Here is a 14,020-nt window from a genome sequence, read left to right on the forward strand (position 1 = left end):
GTGGAGACAAGTAAACTAAAACTGTTAACTATCTCTTCACCATCCATACTGATGCTGCCAATTGGCCCAGTGGTGAGAATCTTTGTTTTCTTGATGTTGAGCTTCAATCCATATTGAAGGCTGTAGTCCTTGACCTTCTGCAGCAAGAGTAAACTTTTAGGATTTGCTATTATAAGCCAATCTGCAGTGAAAATTCTTGTGGCTGTGTGTCCACATCTTTTGTTTATCATTCTTCCTTTATCTCACTTTATTTTTAACAGTTAGGAGAATAAGAAGACAAGTTTGTTTTGGTTTTTATGTACACTATCCTTTCAACTGGCGAGCCTCAAATTACAGTGTGTACTAGAATTTTACGCGTTGATAAGAATCAGCTTACCAAAAATCCACATGCCTGGCTCATGTCCAATGGTTCTTGATTCCCTTCATCTAGGGCATCATCCTCGAATTTGCATATTCCAAAGAATCCCAAAAAATTCTCTGGCCCCTGCTCAAGACTGATATGTTGGTTATAAATAGAAAATTTTGGACTTTCTGGCTCATTTAAGAGGAGGATTTAATACAAGTCTGAATCAAAAGTAGATTGTTCTTCTGAAGCAATGATTTTGAAAATTACTACATAACTTGGGAGGGACTGTAAAGCATTATGCTAGGTGAACTAACTCAGTCCTATAAGGACAAATACTGTTAGACCCTTACTATAGAAATAGATAATTAGTAAAGCACGTAGGAGGACCCAAAGAAGGAAGGGTAGGAGCAGTGGGGTGAGGAAGGGCAGGGGGATAACATAGGGTCACACAATTTGATGGGCAAAAGGAGGAAGTAAAGGAAATGGAAAAAAAATCCAGTGCAGATCTGGAAAGACAGGGCAATGGTGGGCATATATCAGTGTTGATTAATTTTACAAAATATAATGAATAGACCACTATGAGTTGCAGGTGACTCAACGGCACATAGCACAAACAATGAATAGGAGTGATTATATGAAACACAATGAGTAAATATAGTGTGAAAGATGATGTCTACAAGCTTTGTAAACAAACCAGCATAAAATAAAAATTTTAAAACAAATAAATAAATAAGAAGTGGGTTGCTCAAGCTAATTCCATTCTGGACCCACTACTCAGAGTAGTTTTGCCCCTCCTTCCTGGTTGACGGCTAAAAGCCCCATTGTTGTTGTTGTTGTTGTTGTTGTTGTTAAGTGCCTTTGAGTCGTAGGCGACTCATAGTGACCCTATGAAGGAGAGTCCTCAACGCTTGGGTGCCTTTCATCCTCTCTCCAGGTTCATAGGGTTTCCGGAGGCAAGCTATTATGGAAGTCGATGCCACTCCTGCTTCCAAGCTTGTTTAATTGGGGAGATCCACCCCACTAGGTAAAGGTAATATGATCCTCACACACAGGAATAAAATTCTGAGGGATATGGATGTCTACAGTCGGCATACTGACCTACTTTGCATATACGACTGTGCGAGGTGCCATCCAGCCAACTTCAATCCATGGTGACCTTACAGTCAAAAGACAAACCTCACCCTTTCCAACACTATCCTCACAACGTCCATCACGCTCAAGTCCACTATCACAGTCACTGTGTCCATCCATCTCGCTAAGGGCTTTTCTCTCTTTTGTAGACTCTAAAATACACGTCTAGAGATTGACACAGTAACTAGGGTAATGAGGGTAAGTGAGTCAGAGACAGTGAGAATGGCTCAAGTTAAAGCAGGATTCAGGGCTATGGTGAATTTGGTCACTACAAGTCATAGCTAGCTGACTCATACCAACAATGGCACATACCACATACCAACAATAACATAGATAGCAGTATATATATGTATATATATATATATATATATATATATATATATACTGTCAGCACATACCAACAACAATATGTTGCAAGTAGCTTGCAACTTACAGCAACCCTATGTACAACAGCTTTCTCCTGAGCCAACCTTATTGTCCCTGACACACCTATCCCCAGTACCCCAGTCACAAAGTCAAAAGTCAATCCTTCTCAAGGGTCTTCCCCTCCTGTGCTGTCCCTCCACCCTCCCAAGCATGACATCCCTCTCCAAGGACTGATCGATCCCTCCTTGCAACATGTTCAAGGTATGTCAGGCAAAGCTCTAGAAACCTTGCCTCTTAGGAGCAGCCTGGTTTCACCCTCACCTGTTTGCTTTCCTAGTAGTCCATATATAGCTATATATTTATAAAAATAATATATACACACAAATATATGTGTTGCTGTACAGTGGTAATTTGTGGTTGCTGTGAGGCTGAACACTGTGACACTGATGTGTCAAATGCATTAATCGCTGGTTACTCAATGCGGTCAGAGAGTGCGGTGGAGTTCCCTGATTAAAACAAGCTTGGAAGGAGGAGTGGCATCCACTTCCATAATAGCTTGCCTCCGCAAATCTTATGAACCTGGAGAGAGGATGAGAGACACCCAAGCATTGAGGACTCTCCTTCATAGGGTTGCTATGAGTTGCCTTCGACTCGACGGCACTGAACAACAACAACAATATATATACATATATATATACACACACATATATATACACATACGTATATATACACACATACATAAAAATACATATACACATACATATTTATATATACACACATACACATATGCCCATTAACACATTGCCACACACTTTTAAATTGACGACCATGCTTAGAAACACTGTTTTTTACATCTATTATTGTCATTTGCGGCAACATGTTAATGTTTCTAGGAAATATTTGGTCTAAAACTTATCTAAGGCCAGATATTACAAATATGGGATGGTTCTGGTTTTTCCCAAACCTTTCCTCTCTCTGTTCATGTGTATACTTACACACACACACACACACACACACACACAAACACACAAACACTATTTTTATCACCATTTTATTTTTGTGGTTCTTATTGAGAACATATGTAGAAGAACATTCACCAACTTAACAATTTCTACACTTAAAATTTAGTAACATAGATTCTAGCCTTCGCACTGCACAACCATTCTCACCTCCTTGTCACAATCTGTCCCTCCTCCGTTAATATCACCTCCGCAGCCCTGGTGGAGTAAGTAGCGTGTAACGCGTGGGTTGTTAAACAAGGGCCAGTGGCTTGGATCACCAGCTGCTCCCTGGGAGAAAAACGGACCTTCTCCTCTCACTGACAGCCTCCGAATCTAGTGCAGAGTCTCTATGAGTTGCCCTTGACTCGATTGCAGTGCATTTTACCCCCTTTAAGTTTCCCATCTAACCTTCTAAACTTCTGTTGTCACTTCAACCACATATAGACAGATCTTACACGTGTGCACTGCACAAAGCAAATACTCTTGACTAGTTAAGCTAAAGAGCTGTTTAGTTTGAAGACTTCGGAGGATAGTTTTCATTTAAGGACATCTCCCTCCTCCTCTTTGTGTTTGAGACCAAACTGACTCACATAGCTGGCCCTCCAGCAGGTTTTCAGAGGCTGTAAATGGCACAGAAGGAGACTGCCAATCTTTCTCCTGAGGGGCAGCTAGGGCATTCAAACCACCTACGTTTGTGTTGGCAGCACAGCGCCTTACCCACAAGGCCACCAGAGCTCCCTTATTTAAGGGCACCATTCATTTAATCTATGGAAGTTTGTCCCTTTGGGGCTGCATAGCCTACGCCCTGAGGAGGAGGAAACAAGGAGCAAACAGGTGGGCCTTGTGTTGGTGGCGTGAGGGTGTGTATAGACCACCAGATCCATGAGCAACAAAGAGTGGTATGTTTTAAGCAACATGCCAATACAGCCGCCAAACAGGGTGTGGGGTTCACAGGTTGACAGACCTTGTGTGTAAGTGCTGGTTCTGTGCTGTCTGCAGGACTGAATTCTTCAGGGTATTGAACTTGTCTTTGAGGAGACTGAAGGGGAACACACACTCCCATGCTTTTGCTTCTCCGGATGCACGCAGTGTCACAGATTCCCAGCCTGCTCAGGGCAATGCTTCACATCATCACACTGTCTCTCAGGTACATACAGACTCTGTCTCACGAATGATAAAAGATGCTGGGAAACAGGAAACAGGTCTTGTGTTCGCTCTGCGTCTCCTGTTATTGTGATGCTCTTAGGCGCCATCAAGTCTGTTGACTCCTCCTGACCTCTGTAAACGACACAAGAAAACACTGGCGAAGCCTGAGCCCTCCTCCTCCTCTGTTTAAGCCCAGAATTGCAGCATTTTAAAGCATGGTGTCCTTCCCCTGATAACACATCCGAAGTGCAATAAAAGTGTCTCCTGAAAGTTCCAAATGGTACAATTTCGTGTCACCTGTAGTTAAGCTTCTTATATGTTCCAACTCATAGTGACCTTGCTTCCAAGGTTGGTAGCTTAGTGGTAAGAAGTTGTGCTGCCAGTCCAGCAGCATGTGGTTCAAATCTACCAGCTTCTCCTTGAGAAAAAAAAATGAGCAGTCCCTCCCATGGGATTTACTGCCTTCGAAAACCTGCTGGAGAGTCAGCTATGAGTCAGTTTCAACTAAACAGCACATAACAACAATGACAAAATCTTAATGAGAGGAGGCTGCCCACCTCTCCCCCGCTGAGCCTGGGAAACTCCTTATTGCTGTTCTTCTCTGTCCTGCAGGGTCTCTGAATCTAACCAACTGATGGCAAGAGGTTTCAGATAGATGAGTTCGAGGGGTCAAGTTGAGGGTTGTGTAGTTAACTCACTTGGCTGCCAACCAAAAGACTAAGAGTTCTCGTCCACCCAGGGCACCTTGGAAGAAAGGCCTGGTGAACTCCTTCCTCAAAATTAGCCACTGGGAATCTCATGGAGCCCTGTTCTACTCTGACACACACGAGGTTACCATCAGCCAGAGCCGATTCAACCGCTGATGAGGTGAGCAAGGAAGCCAGGTGCCAGGACACGTCAGGCCAGAGACGTAGATGGGAAGGCTTATTTCCAGAAGAGAGACAGAGAAACTGAAGGCAGGCTTTGGGGCTACAAGCACTGGCCAATCCCGCCTCTAGGATTTCCACTCTCCCACCCCAACCTCGCTCACTCTAAATGACTGGCTTTGACTCATAGTTTTGCCCTTGACCTTTACAGAGTGGGGAAAACATGTTTAGATGATCTCTAAGTGAGTGAGGAATTATTGCTCTCTGAAGGACAGCCAGATAAAAAGTCTACGAAGGTTCCAGATGTGGGAGGAGAATCTAAGATTTGCGATGCTTTCCTCTTCATGTCCTTAGCAGCCCAGAAAATGAAAGGAGTGAGGAAAATTCCGTACCATCTTTTAGAAAAAGCTCTGCTGACCTGGTAGATGAGAAGTTGCACTGCTAACTCAAAGGCAAGCTGTTCAAATCCAGCTTCATAGGAGAAAGATGTGCATTTTCCTCCTGTACTATTTAGTCTCTAAAAACCCACTGGAGGGTCAACTATGAGTCAGTTCCAACTCCACAGCACAGAACAACAATATATAGTTATTGAGAGGAATTCTGATGGAATAATGATTAAATGCTCAGGTGCTACTGGAAAGGTTGTTAGTTCAAACACATCCAACAATGCTGCTGCAGACAGACCTTGTGATTCGTTCCTGTGAAGATTACAGCCCTGAAAACCTATGGGGCAGCTGTCCTCTGTCATAGGGACATTGCTATGAGTCCAAATTAGCTGGACAGCACCCAACAATTGAATATTCCTGAGAGCTATGGCCGTGACACACCTGCTTTGACATCTCAGAAGCTGCAAATTTCACAGAAATTGGAGATCAGTTCAACATCAAATCCAGATAAAAAGGACGGTTGCAGACATCTACCTGCAAAATGTTTACTCATAGACCCCAGTGAGTGAGCCAATGGGAATGCATTCACCTGGAGGGTTTTTCGGCACTGGACATCCAGGCCGTGCTGTACCCTTGGAGATAATCCCATTCTGGTTTCTTCCTTTTCCGGACTTTTCTCTTTTTATCCTACCGGTGCACAAAAACTTTCACCTAAAGCAACATACAAGAAGCAACAAGGTATTTCAATTACAGCAAGCACACAGTTAGCACTTGGAGCGTGTGTATGGAGCCATTCCCCGCCACTGGTCTCTCAGGCTGTCATGTTGTCATGGCTTGCAAGCAGGAAGCTATGCTATTGGGATTTCAAATGCCAGCAGAGTCACTCATGGTGACCAGGTTTGAGTGAAGCTTCTAGACTAAACCAGATGGTGGTGGTAGTGGTGGGTACTATAGATTTGGAACCAACCCATAGCTGAACCTCCATTGGGCTTTCAGAAGCAATTCATCACACAACAGGGAATTATCCATCTTTCTTCCTCAGAGCAGCTGGTGGATTTGAACCCCGTGCCTTCAAGGTGGCAGCATAGCTCCTTACCACTAGGTCACCAGAGCTCCCTAAATGAGGCTAGGAAGAAAAGAACTGATAATCTACTTCAAAAAAAAAAGTAAGACTACGGATAGTGATGCTCCAAGCCTCAGGTGGGTGAGTTTGAATCCGCGGCCCTTGGGCCTGTCTTTGGTTTGGTTCAGAAATTCCTCTAGGTTGTATAGCCCTGGTGTGTCCACTTGCCGTTGGTCACTTGTGGTTGCCGTGAGGCTGAACACTGTGACACTGATGTGTCAAATGCATTAATGGCTGGTTACCCAATGCAGACAGAGAGTGGGGTGGAGCTCCCTGATTAAAACAAGCTTGGAAGGAGGAGTGGCATCCACTTCTGTAATAGCGTGCCTCTGGAAACCCTATGAACCTGGAGAAAGGATGAAAGACACCCAAATATTGAGGACTCTCCTTCTTTGGGTCGCTATGAGTCGCCTGCGACTCAACAGCACTTAACAACAACAACATGGATAATGGAGTAATATTGTCCATTGAGTGTAAGAATGATGCAGGACTGGACAATGCTTAATTTTGGGGCGTGTGTGTGTGGTCACCGTAGGTCAATGATTACTCCGTGGCAACCAACACCAATAACAGCAGGGGCCACTCTAAGCAGTTTACATACTTTAACTTATTTAAGCCTCAAAATAACCTTAAGAATTGGTTTCTATTATTATTTTTATTTGTAGATGAGAGGATATCAAAACCACAGGAAGTCTCACAGCATTATGCTGAGTGAAGTGTCTCAGTCACATAAGGACAAATATTGCATAAGACCACCATTGGGATAATAGATGGATAACTGAGCAAGATCTGTACAAATGTTTAAAATGTTCAAAATGCAAGGGCAGAGGTGGGGCAGAAAAAGGGGAAGAGGGGGAAAGTCACTGGGACAGCACAGGGTGGGGTTGTGAAAGATTGAGAAATGTCCAATGGGACCTTGAAAAGATGGGGAAATAGCAGGCATAGAGCAATGGCAATTGTTGTTAACTGCTGTCGAGTTGTAGACAATTCATAGTGACCCTATGAACGAAAGACCTAAACATTTGTATGAATTTCATCATTTCTCCATGTTCATAGTTTCTGGAGGCAAGCTATATCAGAAGTGGATGCCACTCCTGCTTCCAATCTTGTTTTACTTGGGAAGCTCCACCAAATACTGTCCACCATGGGTGACCATTATCACATTTTGACACATCAGTGTCATAGTGTTCAGCATCCCAGCAACCACGAGTTACCTCTGTACAGCAAATGGACACACCAGGGCTATCCCACCTAGAAGAATGTTTGACAAAAAACAATTAAAACCAGGCCAGAGGGCCACAGATTAAAATCACCCACCTTTGGCTTGCTCTCAACAATAACAATGGCAATTAATTATATAAAATATAATTTTTATGAATGATTGTATAAGACCCTCCAGCGAGTTTTCAGAGGCAGTTAATCACACGGAGGGAGGAGACTGCCCACTGTTCGCCCAAAGAGCAGCTAATGGATTCAAACCTTGTGATTTTGGTTTGGCCTCACTGCTCCTTACCACCAGGCCACCGGCCACTTCCCTTGGTGGCGGAAGGGGGTATAAATCCCAGAATAAAGTACATACACTCTGCGTCCTTCCGAGTCACCGAGGTGGACTATTTTCATACCACACTCAACTCGGAAGTTCGAGGCCAGGTCATCAGAAGGCTTTGTCTCCTTCGGAGAAGGGAAAATGTCTTCTTTTTATAGTGCAGACAGAGTCAAGATGAAACTCCATCCAAACAGGAAATTTCCAAGATTCTAGGTAAAACTGGGGTATTTTTAAAGGTCAAGCTTTTTCATTCCTGAGCACCTATTATATGCCAGGCACATGCATGGCTTGAAGTCTTTATGAATGTACTAATGCGCCCAGCACACACGCACGCGCGCGCGCGAACACACACACACACACACACACACACACACACACACACACACGGGGTCTAGCAGGGCTTAAAGAGAAGCTAAGCCAGAGCTGTGTCATTTTTTCTAAAACATTAAAATGAAAAGCAAGCCCTGAGTCTCCCTGACTTGGGTCCCCCAAGTGACTGTGCTGAGTGAGCCAGGGCTGGGAAAGAGGAAGCCTGGGGTGCGGAGGCTGGGCGTGCGAGCCGGCTGGGCGACAAGGTGACAGGGCAAAGGCGGCAGAGGGACGGGAGCTGGCCGGCGAGCTGCGCCAGAGGCAGGTGCCAGCTGAGAGTGGGCGGAGGTGCGGCGCCCCGCCAAGGGGGGAGAGGCCCGCGCTACCTCTGCCTCGGGCGCCCGGCGCTGCGCGCACAACAGCGGGAGGAGCCCTGCTCCGCCAACTCCCCGCTCCTGCCGCCCTGCCAGCCGGGGGCCGGGCGTCCCCGCCGCGGGAGGAGAGCCGCCGCCGCCTAGGCGTCAGCATCCTCCGAGAGCCGCCCCAGGCTCTGCAGCCGCTGCCGTTCCCCGGGGGCTGGCGCCACCGCCCCGCGCCCTCCTCTGTCTCCGCCCGCGCCCCGGGGCTCGTCACCTGCCGCGGGCGCCGGGGAGAGGGAGCGCGAAGCGGGCGCCCCAGGGACCGCAGCCCCTCCGCTCCCTTGCGCGGGGTAGGGGCGCCCGCCCACGCCGCGAGCCCCGACGCAGCCAGCACCCAGTCCCCAAGTTCAGGGCCGGCACCTCTCTGAGCAGACTCCCCGCGCCTTGTGCGCCCGGCCCGCGGGACTCCGGGGGCGTCCTCCGCCTGCACTCCAGCGCCCTCCCAGGTCCCCGGCTGGGCCATGCCCGGGCTGCGCCGGGACCGCCTGCTGACCCTCCTGCTGCTGGGCGCGCTGCTCTCCGCCGACCTCTACTTCCACCTTTGGCCCCAAGTGCAGCGCCAGCTGCGGCCTCGGGAGGAGGCGCCCCGCTGCCCGTGCGCCCGCCGCGCCGCGCCCTCGCGTTCCGCCGCCCCCCCGGACCCCGGCAGGGCCGCGCTCAACTTTTCCCAAGCTGGGCCCCGAGCGGAGCCGGGCGGCGGCGGCACGGGCTCCAAGCTGCAGGCCCTTTTTGCCCACCCGCTGTACCGCGCCCCGGAGGAGCCACCTCTCCTGGGGCCCGAAGACTCGCTTCTGGCCAGCCAGGAGGCGCTGCGGTATTACCGGAGGAAAGTGGCCCGCTGGAACAGGTGAGGACCCGCCGCGCGCCCCGCGCCCAGTCTGGCTGCCCCAGCCCTTCCTTCAACCCAGCACTTGGCTAGCGTGCGCGCGCTCCCACCTTAACCAGCCCCAGCTGCCCAGCCTCCGAGTGGGAAAGTGCAAGGAAAAGTTTTTGTGCCGCCTCGCAGCCAAGAAACCCTTCCCAGTGTCTCCCTTATTTGTTCATCTGCCTGGGTGCCAGGATCCAGTCCCCCCTCTACTGCCTTGTCTTGGGGTCTCCTTCTGTTTCCCAGGGTGAGGTATCCCCGCCGGCCGAGCGGCCCCAGAGCTGCTGGACCCGATGCTGCTGCGCTCAACTCCTGTTTGAGTAGACTTGGGAACCTTCCAGAAAGAAATGTTACTCTCTGGAAACCCCTTCGCTTTTCCCTTTCCTCTGCTTGGTGTCCTTTGTAAGAGGTCAAAAGAGGTCGCCTGGGACAGGAAGTAAACAGTCGTCTCCCTGCCACCGCCACCCCTCTTCTGGCATTTGAAATGTGGCTGGGCCCTCTCCAAGGAGGACTGTAACTTGAGGGCGATTTTATTTACGTGGTGATTTGGGGCTGACTTGAACCTGACGCAGCTGAGGGCGGTGGGGGCGATGGCTGCCCGGGAATTTTTAAAACCCAAATGAACATGTCAGGGGGAGGATGTATACATATTCACACTAAACGTTCTGAATACGGTGCAATTCTTTTTTGCAAAAAAAAAAAAAAGTGGAATGGGATTTTGGAGAAGGCCAGTGGTTAAAAGTTGAGACCAGCTAATGGCAGAAAGCCTTTCTGTGAGTTAAAGGCTGGGCTGTGAAGTACAGACCCTTGTTTTAAATACCGCTCACAGCTCCGGTTCACTTTCTCACCACACCCATCACTTTCCTTAATACGCGAGATTTCAAAATGAGATGTCATCGGGGTGGTTTTATAGTCCCCCAGGAGGATGGGCAGGTCATAAATCTCTGCTGCAGCTCAGAGCTCGTCAGATACACGGTTTTAACTGTTTGCTCATTATTCTGTAGTGCTGAGACTTCCTGAGGATAAAATCAAATAAGCCTTTGGAAGCAAAACCGAGGGAGAAGTTCAGAGTTCCTGGCTGAAGCCACTGTAGTGAATTTCAATTGTGACTGATGATTTTGTATTAGGAAGTGGATTTTCCTTGCATGGCTAATTGCTTGCAGTGAAAAGGCTGTTTGAGATGGTTTCTCAGACATTGTCATCGTCAATATTATCCTCATCTTGGCGATAAGATGGGCGTGTGACTCGGTGAACTAGGAAATTTTGTCTTTGAAAAAAATTATCCACCATTGTGGGGTTTGCCGTCAACGCCACGAAACAAAATGTCTATGAATTGGTGAGTGGAGGACTAATTTGCTCTGTCAGCTTTCACTAAAATCACAGTAAAAGGTTTTTTTAGAAAAGAAAGAAAATTGTTCTGGTGGCACAGTGAGTATTGTGAACTCTGGTAGCTTATGGGTGAGGAGTTGCCCTGTTAACCTAAAGGCTTATGGCTCGAATGCACCAGCTGCTCTGTGGTAGAAAGCTAGGCAGTCTCCTCCTCTGTGGTTAACAGCCTCTCAAAACCCAGTGGAGGGTCAGCTGCAGGTTGGCTCTGACTCGCTGATACACCACAACAGCTAACCAAAAAATCTGCAGGTCCAACTCACCAGACGCTCCTAGGAAGAAAGATTGGCAGCCTCCTCCTAAGGTTTCGAGACTCAGAAAACTGATGGAGAGTAACTGTGGGTGGAAACCCTCTAAAGGGGCAGTAGAGATGAGGAGCTGAGCTCAGAGGGTGGCGCAGAGAAACCCTGCTGGCCGAGTAAATGACATGACTGGTGCCATAGTAAGTTGAGCTGCTAACCAGTAGGTTGTAAGTTCAAATCTAGTAGCAAATCCGTGAAAGGAAGATAAACAGTCTTCTTCTTTAAAGTACAGCCACGGAAGCTTGATGGAGGGTCTGCTTCAGTGGGAACGGACATGGCGGCACTGGGGTGGGGTGCGGTGGTACAAGTCATTTGTGCTCATCTAGCACCTATAAGGAAGCTCTCTGATGGCCTAGTGGGGGGGAGTTGTTGTTGAGTACCATCGAGTCAGAACTGACTCATAGCTGACCCTCCAGTGGGTTTTCAGAGGCAATAAATCACAGCGCAGGAGATTACCCACTTTCTCTCGGAGCAGCGGGTGGCTTTGAACCATGTTACTTTAGGTTGGCAGTGCAAAGTTGCATTCCTAATTCCAAGGCAGACAGTTCGAAGCCACCGGCTGCTCTGAGCAGTAAAATGTGCATTCTCCTTCCATGGGATTGATAGCCCCTGAACACTCACTGGAAGGTCAGCTAGCAATGAGTGACAATTAGCCTAAAAACTGGCAGTTAAAACTCATTCAGCAGTACTGCAGAGTAAAGGCCTGGTGATCCACGTCCACAAAGATTATGGCCAAGGACGTCCTATGCAGAAGCTCAGCACCATGGGAATCACCTTCAGATAGACTCTACTTGGTGACCAGTGGGATGTGTGCTTGAGAGAGAAAAATCGTGTGTGTGTGTGTGTGTGTGTGTATGTGTAGGGGCCTGTTAGTCAAAGCACTAGAGGAATTACTTTTGTGAATTGAATTTCGTATTCATTATGTGGCTTTTCTGTGGCCTTTTGGTCATACAGCAAAGTCCAAGGTAATATTTTGGGGGTGGGCAGAAAAGCAAAAAAATCCCTCTCACTCAGCTATCTTGCAGTTGATCCAGAACTTGATTTCTGCGCATCTGTGTGTCACAAAAAGACATATTTACTGACCAGAGAAGACTTTGGTCATTTAGCAGAGGATCAATGGGGGTTAGTGACCATGCTGTATCTAGAGGTAATCGGACACTTTTGTGAAGTGCTTTGGATGTGACAGTAGCAATGAGAAAGCCCATCACTCCCTTTAATACTCAAAGTCCCGAGCAAGGTTTTCAAGGAAGGTCAGCTGTACGTACAAATGTGGAAACTGGACCTCAGCGGCAGAGGACACCACACACCTCACCTTCATATCAACTATAAATGTCCATTTGGCAACGGAAGTAAACATACACGCCGTTATGTATGTCAGGGTTAGAAAGAGAACTTGGAAGGCTCATTCGCGAAATCCATTCCAACAAGTTGATTCCAACTCCTAGTTGCTTGTAAGACAGAGCTGTTGCTATTGTTGTTGTTGTTGTTGTTGTTGTTTGATGCCATCAAGTCAAATACAGCTCCCAGCCACCCTGTGAACAGATCAAAACCTTACACTATCTCTTCCACGCTCAGTCCCCCGTCAGGGTCAGTGTGTCAGTCCGTCTTGTTGAAGATCTTCCTCTTTCACTGACCCTCTGCTTTCCCACCCTTGCTGCCTTTTCCCAAGGACTGGCTCTTCTGACAACATGCCCAAAATATACGAGATGTAGTTTCACCGTTCTTGACTCTAAAGAACACCCTGGTTGCACTTCCTTCCAAGACAGATTTGTCTGTTCTCTTGGCCGTCCAAGGAATACTCATCAGTTTTGGCCAAGACAGCCCACAGAGTTCCCAAGGCTGTAAATCTGCACAAAAGCAGAACGATACGACTTTCTCCTGAGGTTCGAACCACTAACCTTTTGCTAAGCAGCACAGTGCATTTATTCACAGCTCCTTTGGGGCTCCAGCAGATTCATTAGCCAGCAGGGGTTGGGACTCACGCTCAGAGAGCTCTTTAGTGAGAGAAGGTCCTTTCTCTTGACCTTAGGTGAGCCTGTAGCGAGGAGACGTGCAGGGGAACCCCGCGTGCCCACACCGCTCTGTGTAGTATCAGCGAGCGAAGGCTGCTGAACTTCAGACAGACAGATAATTAGAGCAGACAGCAGAAATAAGGCATTGTTGGGCTAATTGTTTTTCTCTTGCAAAGACAGTGGCCCTTTCTAATGTTGCCATAACCTACCCAGTTTTCCAGTATTTAGAGTCCAGTGGCTGAAGGCATGTGTGAATACCACCATGCCAGAACTTACCTAGCATTAGCTGCTCGCCACAAGAATCATCTCAGCAGAACTCTCCACGTAAGTCAAATCAGGCTTTCCCACCGCTTGCTTGGAAGAGACCACTACACTCTGAATTACTGGGGAGCTTTGTCCATTCTAGTAAGTAACGTGAAGTGGTCCACCGGGAGTTGTGTTGCCAGACTCCATGTGTCCAGAGGTTCAAATCCACTAGCTGCTCCATAAGAAAAAGATGGGCAATGTCTTCCTGTGTGCTCCACAGCCTCTCAGAAACCGCAGAGAGTCAGTCAGCTGGGAGGAGATCCCAATGCAACAGCAATGAGTCCAAGGGTTTCTTATATTATGAATTCAGAAAAACCTCTTTCTGCAGCTTGGGTGATTCCCAAGGTCGAAGAAATCAAAGCCACTGGCCTTGACATCGTTCTTCCTCTTGGTGACTTCCTGTGCACCAAGGAAACAGCTCACAGGGCTTCTGTCTTCCAAGGCACCTTTGCATGACCTTGAACTGTCAGCCTTTTGGTTAGTGCTTGAGTGTTTAATCCAGTGCACCAC

The 14,020-nt window shown here is 47.7% G+C and overlaps 1 protein-coding gene and 1 pseudogene across 1 annotated transcript in view; one reads left to right on the forward strand and one right to left on the reverse strand.

Annotated features, from left to right (window-relative positions):
* The window catches only part of LOC102864034, a 152,051-nt pseudogene extending 142,949 nt beyond the window's left edge, over positions 1–9,102 (reverse strand).
* FAM20A (family with sequence similarity 20, member A) overlaps positions 9,101–14,020 on the forward strand; it is a 64,695-nt gene continuing 59,775 nt past the window's right edge. Inside the window, exon 1 of the mRNA XM_006886398.1 lies at positions 9,101–9,486. Coding sequence (XP_006886460.1) covers positions 9,101–9,486 — 386 coding nt within the window. The remainder of the gene's footprint in view (positions 9,487–14,020) is intronic.

This window comes from Elephantulus edwardii, unplaced genomic scaffold (genome assembly GCF_000299155.1).
Source record: "Elephantulus edwardii isolate Elephantulus edwardi_28Jun2011 unplaced genomic scaffold, EleEdw1.0 scaffold00048, whole genome shotgun sequence".
NCBI lineage: Eukaryota > Metazoa > Chordata > Mammalia > Macroscelidea > Macroscelididae > Elephantulus > Elephantulus edwardii.